Consider the following 10,355-nt stretch of genomic DNA (forward strand, 5'->3'; position numbering starts at 1 on the left):
TTTGACACTGATTTGTTCAACTAATCAGAAGAATATATTATTTCAAATAAAAGTGGAATCGGCTGTAACTAATATAAATGAAAAAAATCGCCGTACTTTTTGATCAGACCAGGTATGAAATAATATTTCTTTATGGTTCATTGCATATAAACAATGATAGGAATAGTTAATATTTCGTAGCCGATAGTTATGGACGGTGGGCACCACTTACCAGCATTATCTACGTTTTTTTTTTTTTGTTTATATTCGCCGGGAGGGCAAATGACTCTACTCCACCTGATGGTAAGTGGTAGTAGAGTCCAAACGCGACGACGGCCAGTACAGACGAGAAAAACGTTCTGCACTAGCCGCCTTCGCCTTGCCGGCCCGCAAGATGCCTCTTCACGCCTCGTTTGAAGGAACCCGGGTTGTAAGAGGAGCATACACATGAGCTGGTAAGGAATTCCATTTTTTGGAAGTGCGACAAAGAAAGGAGTTGCCAAATTTCTTTGTTCGCGATGGAATTGATGTCACAGTTAGGCGGTGACATCGAGAACCAGCTCGCGTGGACTTAAGAAGGAAGGGGGAAGCAGGAATTAGAGAGAATAATTCCTCAGAGCACTCGCCGTGATACAGTCGATAGAAAGCGCTCAGCGCTGCTATCTCACGACGCAATTGTAAAGGTTCAAGGGTGTTTGTGACCTTTACGTCGCCAATAATGCGTACGGCACGTCGCTGCAACTGGTCCAAGGCCTCAAGTAGGTACTTAGCGGAGCCATCAAAAAGGTGCGAGCAATATTCCACGCAAGACCGTACTTGTGTTTTGTACAGCAGGCACAGTTGTTGTGGCGTGAAAAAGCGCCGCACCTTGTTCAGAACTCCGAGTTTCCGTGTAGCTGTTTTTATAACAGCCTCGATGTAATCTCTTGGACTAAGGTCGCAGCGAACGTCAATCCCCAGCATGGCGATTTTGCTTTGCATCACCAGCGGAGTACCACAGAGGGAGGGAAGAGGGGAAAATGTTGACTTTTTCGCCGTGAGAGTGCATACCTGTGTTTTCTTGGCATTAAACTCAACAAGATTATCAGAGCCCCATTTGGCGATGAGCTCTAAAGTCCTATCGAGTTCAATGACAAGATCCTTCCGCCTCTCCTCAATTTCCGCTCGCCCAGCCACTGCGCGTCCGTGGTATCCACCATGCACTGTACTATCGTCTGCATAGCAATGTATGTTCCCAAGAGAGAGCATATCATTGATATGCAAAAGAAAGAGTGTGGGAGATAGCACAGATCCCTGGGGGACCCCAGCATTCACTACATAGAATTGTGAAGCGCAACCATCAACTAAAACACGAAGGCTACGCTTGTGTAGGAAGCTGGCAATCTAGGTGCATAGCTGAGCAGGCAGACCATATGCCGGTAGCTTGGAGAGAAGACTTCTGTGCCAGACCCTGTCGAAAACCTTGGAGATATCGAGGCTGACAGCCAACGATTCTCCATGCTTGTCGATAGCTTCACCCCAGAGGTGTGTTACGTACGCTAGAAGATCACCTGTGAACCGTTTTGGTCGAAACCCGTACTGACGATCATTAATTAGACAGTGATCTTCTAGGTAATGGATCAGTTGGTTGTTTAGAATCCGTTCCATCACCTTACAAAGTACTGAGGTGATAGCTATTGGCCTATAATTTGCCGGGTCAGACCGATCCCCTCTTTTGGGAACCGCTTGCACATTAGCTCTTCTCCAAGCCTCCGGCACACATCCCGAAGAGAGAGAAAATTGGAACAGGCGCGTTAACACAGGAGACAGCTCCGCTGCGCACTTCTTCAGCACTATGGCTGGTATTCCATCGGGACCGCTAGCTTTCCGTACATCAAGTGATTGCAGCTCCGCACGCACATCACGTTGCCTGATTTTAATGTCAGGCATCGTATGGCCACATGAAAGTATTGTAGGTGGCAGCGCACTACAATCATCGATGATGGAATTGTCGGCAAAGAGTTTAGCCAGAAGATCAGCTTGCTCTTGCGGACTGTGAGCTAGCGATCCGTCCGGATTTCTGAGCGGTGGCAGCGAAGGTTGGCAGAAATTGTTTTGCACAGACTTGGTCAGACGCCAGAAGCTACGGGAGCCCCTAGGATGCGAAACAAGGTCATGACCAATCTGTACAATGCGCTGTGCATCCGCTCTCGTGTATGCCTTTCTACAGGACTTGGAATTTTTATTATAGTTTGCTTTCAGTGAGTCAATGTTAGATGCCCCGCTAATGCAGCCGTTGATCCACCTGCGATATGCCGCCTGCTTAGATGATACAGCATCGACACATTCACGAGTGAACCAACGGTTACGCGTACTCCTACTGACGAGATCTGAGCTGGGAATGTAGTATTCCATTTCCAACATGATCTCGTCAGCAACAGCAGCGGCACTAGCTGTCGGGTCATTCCCACTGAAGCAACGTTCCTTCCAAGGGACCGACGCATAGTAATCGCGCATACCGTCTCAATCCGCCGACTTATAGTGCCAAACGCGACGTTTGCATACCGCTAGTGGCGGCAGCTTGGCCTGTGGCACTCTGGTAGATATAAGGCTGTGATCCGAAGAGCCAAGAGGAGCCTGAACCACAACCTGATATTCCACCGGGTGAGAAGTCAGCAGAAGGTCCAGTAGAGAAGGTGCTTGCCCATCAATGTCTGGGATCCTGGTGGGCTGATCAACCAGTTGGGTCAAGTCATGTGTGAGAGCAAAAGCATGAGCAGTCCTTCCAGCATGGTCCGTTTTGAGGGATTTCAACCATGATTCGTGGTGAGCATTAAAATCCCCCAAAAACACCAATTCCGCGTTAGGAAATTGCTCTTGCGCAGCATCTACCACCCGACTAAGATGGTCAAATAATCGGCTTGTCTCCAAGTCACCATTGTGGGATCTGTAGAGGAACACGTAGACTCGACTCTGACGAACCAGGTCCACACGTACCACCAACATGGAGAAGGAGGGGTCCTCCAAGCAGCGCAGTCGATGACAGCAAATATCCGTCCTGACGAACAAGCATACTCCGGCTTTCGCTTTGAAGGTTCTTCAAGCGTGTAGCCGGGATAATTAAGGTAGCTGGTATCGGCAGGACGGAGTATTTGTGGCTCCGTGAGAAACAACATTGCTGGCCGTGCTGTCTCGAGATGTTGGTGGACAGCGTTGAGGTTAGTGTGGAGTCCACGGATGTTAGAGAACTCGACCTCAAACAGCGAGGGTATGGTGGGGGTGTGCACCACTGTACGACCGTTATTTCTGTTTTGTTGCGCCATTTGGGAAAAATAAAATGGAAAAGAGACGTGAAGCGAGTGACGTATTGCCACGATGGGATGGGCAAAGTGTGGAGGCGTGTTTCCCCAAGTGGTTGCCAAAAGGAAAAATACACTGACCCGCCGGACGGAAGGGTCTCCGAACCCCCCCGGAAGTGGCCGCCGGGACCCCAGCTACCGGTCACAAACCGGCACGACGGTCCACCCCGAGATTATGCGTGGCCTGGTGGGGCAGCCTCACGAGCTGGTTAGGCACGCTCGGGCCCCTGTACTATGCCAGCGGAACAGCCATTTCATCGGGTCTCCCTGTCCGGCAGGTCAATACAGTTTCTCCCGGCATTGGTTCAATAGCCGTCTCCATTGGACCAACACCCATCGCGACAATACTCGCTCGGGCTCTGGCTGTACGCTGGCTGACCTCGAAACGCGGCTGCAAGCCACTTCACGAGTTTTTCACCATGCGTATGGTGGTAACAAGCCAGGCGGATATTTAACATCCTACCACCAGATGAGCAGATGGTCGCTCAGATATCCCTCTTACGACACCCATGGGAACGAGAGGGGCAGTGAAATGTATTCTTTCTCCGTCACTACACGTGCATATTTTTAAATAAAAAAAAAACTAAGTATAGGCCACGCTAGTCATAAATGTTACACGGCTGGACACCTCTCTAATTAAGGATACACCCGTGTACTCTTATTTAATTTAGTTTGTTTCAAAATATAACAGTAATAAAAAATATAGGTGGAGCCGGGATTCGATAAATATTTCAATAAAACATACGATTTGCAGCACTTAGCTGACACTGATAACAATATGTATTTATAAAAAATAAATAAATATTAGCTTTCTCTTATGCAAAACAAATTAATTTAACTTAATTAATCAAAAAATACAATAAAACAGAAAGATATTAATACTTAATATACAAACAGATAAAAATAATTTGTTAATTCATTATATCATCAAGAAATACAAGAAATACTATGATAATTAAGTAAATATTACATCTTCTGTAACTTACATGATTCTAATTAATGCAAACCGGCGAAACAGTATAATTTTGTATGTTGAACAAAATTAAGTAAAGGTTGTAAATGCCTTCACTGTATTCAAAACCACCTGCTGAGCGTTTCTTAATTAAAGCGAAAGGAGGTGTCTGGCTGCACTGAAGTGGCTACTTCAAATACAACTCACTCATAGTAGGTTTTGATTTTATCTTTCATAACAAACAAATTACTTAAGAATTAATCATTTTGTCCCATTTTCATTGCATTGGCAACCTATTTACGTGTAAGAAAAATGTACTATATAAAAAGAGGAAGAGCAAGGTCCAATAGGTACGTAATTTTAATAATAATTTTGGATAAGTAATGCTTCCAACAATTATTTTATGTTTCATAATGTATTTTCCCTATTTTATATTAGTTTCCTATATACTCAATTTTCGCGAGGCAGACTACTATTAAATAATTGTAATCTGTAGCAATGATGCGTCGCGGTTCAATGGCCATCGCTGGCGGCGGCGAGCCCTTGATCGTGGTGGAGGAAAGTGGAGCTGAAGACGCAGAATCTTACCGGTCCCCTGTACCTATCCGCGGGTTTTCCGAAGATCAAGAGTCTCCACCAGATCCATACCACCTGTCACCGTGGCGCGAAACTCGCAAGCATTCTCTTCCTACGCCGTTATGCACGTCTGGACCTACTGCCAGTCAGGTATATTATAAAAGGAAATGTCTATATTTTAGGAAAACTTAACCTCTTCGTTAATAATAGCCTTAAATATAAACAAATAAAAATAATTACTGAATTATAAAATCAATTTGAAAATTTGCCAGGTTCGACGATTGTCCGAACGTGGAGAGGGTGTAGTGCGTGAAGCCCGTGAAGCAGCATTCTTGGCCACTTTAAGCCAAGCTCCACCCCAACCTGGAGGCCGAAGGTATTTATAATCTGAGCGAATAAATCAAAACGTTTTATTTTATTTGCACAAACCGTATTTTTCGTTTCAGACACTCCGTTGTGACCATATCGAGAGTGCCTCAAGCGCTGTTTGGACGAGGTCGCCGTGAATCAATTGCGGCTTTCCCTGCTCTTTCCCGTCGTCGTGACTCGATTGCGAGAAAATGTAAAGCTAACTTTTCATTTACAAGGCAGTTAAGAAAAAAAATCTCAATTAAAATAATTCATATACTCAATTATTTTAGGTCCACCAGCTATTGATAACCTGGGTAGTACACACAACCTTCAATTGGATATAATGGACGACATCGTTCAAGCTCGTAAAGTACGAATGCGTCTCTGGAACACGTCTAATGAAAGAGTTTGCGAGGTTCAACCTCTTGATGAACGATCGCCTATTAGTAGTTCCGTCAGATACACAAAAAGTGGACGTCGGCACTCAGATTTCATAGGTTCACCATTGCCACCCATTCCAGCGCGTCGTCGTGCTTCAGAAATGCCTCCGCCTATACCACCTCGTGCGGGAGCAGGCGTTGTTTGCACTGATACAGATCTCAAACTTATGCTAAATGCACTGACTTCTTCTGCCACAGAAATTGATCGATGTGGTAAGCCTGATCGCAATAGACGACTTGCTGATATGCGCTCTAGCAGTTTCGATGCATCGACACTACGTGAAAAACTATCAGAATCGGGAGCGACTTGGTTTACTCGTCGACATCAAACACTTGCCACTAAAAGAAAAGAAAATGAGATGAAGAAACCTAGAGTGACATTTGCACCAGATTGTAAAACAGTCAAAGGAGATGCAGCCGCTGTAGTATGGGATAAGCCATCAGGTTCGGTTGTTGATGCAAGCGCCCTTGGAAGCGCTATTGAAGTTTTTCTACGTAGCGGCAATACTGTCAAACCAGGACCATCGACATCCGCTATATCTGTGCCCCAAGAAACCAAACCGAAACCTGAAAATGAAGCACGACCGAGCACAAGCCGAGTGGGGCGCATTGAAGGTGAACGCTGGTTCATAAACAAATCTGAAGAGGAAGAGGGCTGCGATGCTTCTCTCTGCTCATCGCTAAAAGATCTTTTTGTGTAAACAAAGAAGAAAAATTCAAAATTCTCATACATAGTACCTATTTTTCAAGTACTGAATTACTTCTCGGGTGGTAAGTGAGAACAACTCGAGGATTCTTATCGTCGTGTGCCCTCGATATATCCTACTTTATAAATCTTTCAATGTGATAGGCTGCACGCTTAATGCCAGCGCCGGTCGTCCCGAGTCTACTCACGACCGACGCTTGCTTTGCGTCAAATTATTTTTAGAATAAATTCTATTTTCAATGTAAAACTTTTGATATTAGCAATCAAATTATTATACTTATCGTTAGTTAGAGAATTGTAAGTATTTGTAATGAACGGACGCGCACTTTCCACGTCGCGCTCACCGCGACTTCCCACCGCGTGCTCCGTACCTTCACCCGTCTCTTTGTCGACAGTCTATGTCTTATAATGTTAACCGTTAAACAATTTAACTTTATCATTGTATAGCAATTTAAAAAAGGCGTTGCGTTGGGAGACACGTACGCTTAAAAAGCGAATATGACTTTCGTCATTTATGAATAAAGATTTTATCGATGTTGTTGGGCATTTTTATTTTCATTTAATGATTTTATTTAATAGGCGAAAAAAGTATGTACTGAGCCTGTATATATTATTTATATATTATCAAATGATAAATCATTACATATAGAAAATTTAAATGTATCTATGTTTAAATGTATGTATTAACAATTACAATGTTGATCAATAATATGTGTATTAAAGACTTCTTAAAAATTACATTGAAGTTTTTAATTTAACCATATTTGAAAACAATAAATAAAAGAATAATTCTCTTTTATATATCGATTGTTTAAAGTGAGTTAAACAATTATATAAAAATCAATATCAAATGATTGATATATGATACAATTAAATAATTATGCTATAAAATGTAATGAAACAATACCTTACTATTAGTATGGTCTAGCAATGTGCTCAATTCTATAACTAAAGGGAAAATATTTACAGTCACTGCGGGCAATAAAAACCAATTGTCTCAACTTTTACGAGCGTAAGTTTAACAATCGAAATGGTGATCACTTTTGCCATTTTACTACGACATATAAATCTTAGAATTTAATAAGAATTCAACTTTTTCTTGTGACTTAGATCGTGGATCTAGTAAAATTACAATATTCAACCGGACATTATTTTTCTCGTGACATAAAATAGCTGCATACTTATTTTTATACACTAAGCTCGATTCTATATACTTGAAAAATAATTTCCTTACGAACCTTTGACATTTAGCCAGACATTAGTTTGAATTAAATACTTAAATTAAATATAAATTAACTAGAATGTTGTAAAAATACATAAATCAATATAATTAAAATAAATAAATAGTTTTGTTTTAATTGATAGAACAACCTACTCTTTAACAATAATCAGGTACAATTTTTTACGTAAACGTTTCCATTACCTGGTTTGTTTTAAAATCAAAGAATAATCAACCTTAATTAACATTTCCAGCGAACTCAAATAGTAGACACTCGCGTTAATTGCGCAATTATTGATTGTGTATTTTTGTGACACAATGAGTTCGCCCTCAGACAAGAGTATTTAAAATGTCTTTGTTCATTTCAACAAATAATTTTTAAGACTTGTTTTTAAAAGGGCAACAATCGGTTTCGAGTATGTTTTTAACTATTTTGTTATGAGCCTGTTGTAATTTTTGACTGCTTAAAATTAGAACGAGCCTTTTGATTTATATTACTTACACAAAATAGATATGTTGTCCGGTTCCACGTATTATTACATTATATTTTGCGTGTTTTCCCAGGCCTGTCATGAAAGCCGAGATGGCCTAGTGGTAAGAACGCGTGAATCTTAACCGATGATCGTGGGTTCAAGCCCGGGCAAGCACCACTGAATTTTCATATGCTTAATTTGTAACTATAATTTATCTCGTGCTTGACGGTGAAGGAAAACATCGTGAGGAAACCTGCCTGTATCGAATTTCACTGAAACAAGTATATTTCCAAGCCGCATTGGAGCAGCGTGGTGGAAAGAGCTCCAAACCTTCTCCTCAAAAAGGGAGAGGAAGCCTTAGCCCCGTAGTGGGACATTCACAGGCTGTTACTGTACTGTACTGTTTTCCCATTATTTATAGATAGGTAATAATAGTTTTCCTGTCAAAATACGGTACAATGCCTTCTACTATAAGTGATATTGAGATTATTACGTAACCTCTACAAAAAAAAAACACCTTTTTCACTAAACTCTGCCACCGAATACTAAAGCCAACCCTAAAATTATACTTAGATTTAATAAAACAGTAATATCATGAATATTGTATATCTTCGTTCAAAATATTCAGAATACATCGGCCACCCTAGCAATTTTAAATCCTTTTAACTATCCATACAATAATAAGAACACGCGACCGTTGTTCAGTTATAATTTAAAGTTTTCATGACTATTATAAGGTATGCTATTATAAGGCATGAACAATAAAAATTTTATTTAAATGCTTACAATATCTAATCAGTTATTTTGGGATTCAGTGCTAACCTTTACAAGGCACATGCAAGGCGTATAATAATACTTAAAGTAATAATTAATCTTTGTTACAGAAAATTACACTTTAATAAACATAGATTCTTGTAAATAAGAAAAATTAAATTATCAAAATAGTATATATCAATTCTAAAGCTTTACAACTGTCGTTTGGTCTAAATATAATACACGTAGTATTTAAAAGAGAGAGGGATAAGATCTCTCCCGTTTCATATGAAACATGGGGTCACGTAGAGGTCACCGGGATTTCATTGGAGGAACGAAATTAACCTGCATATATAATATAGCCGTGGACAGGGCGGTGACGTAATACAGTAATTTGTTCATCACAGGTGAGCGACTACGTAATCGCGTTAAAAGCTCTGAGGCGATTTGCCTCTTGCAACTGTATCACAGTTATGGTGATAAAATTCTACCTAAACATATTAACGTTCATATACGTTCATATACGTTCATGGATTTTGCTTATATATTAATTACGTAAAATAGCGTAGCAGCCTATAAATATTACGCTGTTAGGCAAAGGCCTCTTGAGTATGTTTGAAGATCATTGAACCGCACTGCTCCAAAGCTGTTGGTGGATACATTCACAATGTTTTTCCTTCAATGCCAAGTATGAAACGATTTTTTGTATAAACATAAATTAAGAATATAAAATCTCAGTCCTTTATAAGTACGCATAAGTTTAAGCCTGCAATTTTCCGTTTACATTCCCCACTGGGGCATCTCGGCTTATATATTGTAATCACATATTCCTTAATAATTATAGGCTAACTCTTTATATTACTATAAAGTACACAGCCGCTCAGGGATTATATGTAGTACAGGCTCACTCTGTTAATGACCTCGTTGATGTAGTAGAAATAAGGCCACAGAGCCGCGCCAGTAAAGTTATTGGGATTTTCTGTCGAAAAATTCTCAGTGGCGGCTCGTGGAGTCAGGAAGTAAAAGATATGCATTCCGTGCCTCGGAAAACACGTAGAGCCGTTGGTCCTGGACTTGAATATTTTATGGTGTCGCATTTGTCGTCCCATCAGATTATAAGACTAAGGAAATAGAGAATGTACTTACTTTACTTTAGTTTGTGCATACACTTGTGTACTATAATTTATCCTTCGCAGTGAGGCTAATCTCCCTTGAGAGTGGCCACCGTTGCCGAAATCGGTCTGTAGGATAATAGTCAAGTAGTGTCCCACAGACCACAACAAAGCAAAGGCGAAATTTTATGAATAAGAAGAAAATTTCTCTCAGTTTCCTCTTAAAGAGATTTGAATCATTCTATCACACTATGGAATAATTATGTTTATTTTTCTCTTAAAAACTTTATAAACAACCATAAATTAATAAGCGAGGATTTATTCATCTTTTGTAAAGTATAATCAATTCAAAATTAAATTAAATTATACCTACTAAAGGAAAAAAATGTACTATTTTTAAAAGGGAATATGCGATAAATATATTCGATGCTATGCGGCAAATAAATTCGATCTAAG

The 10,355-nt window shown here is 40.5% G+C and overlaps 1 protein-coding gene across 1 annotated transcript in view; it reads left to right on the forward strand.

Moving 5' to 3' along the window:
* The window catches only part of LOC126769276 (uncharacterized), a 32,770-nt gene extending 25,868 nt beyond the window's left edge, over window positions 1–6,902 (forward strand). The window contains exons 2-5 of the mRNA XM_050487957.1: window positions 4,766–4,995; window positions 5,118–5,221; window positions 5,292–5,407; window positions 5,487–6,902. Coding sequence (XP_050343914.1) covers window positions 4,768–4,995; window positions 5,118–5,221; window positions 5,292–5,407; window positions 5,487–6,337 — 1,299 coding nt within the window. The 5' untranslated portion in view covers window positions 4,766–4,767 and the 3' untranslated portion in view covers window positions 6,338–6,902. The remainder of the gene's footprint in view (window positions 1–4,765; window positions 4,996–5,117; window positions 5,222–5,291; window positions 5,408–5,486) is intronic.
* The last annotated feature ends 3,453 nt before the right edge of the window (window positions 6,903–10,355 follow it).

This window comes from Nymphalis io, chromosome 6, assembly GCF_905147045.1.
Source record: "Nymphalis io chromosome 6, ilAglIoxx1.1, whole genome shotgun sequence".
NCBI classification, from domain to species: domain Eukaryota; kingdom Metazoa; phylum Arthropoda; class Insecta; order Lepidoptera; family Nymphalidae; genus Nymphalis; species Nymphalis io.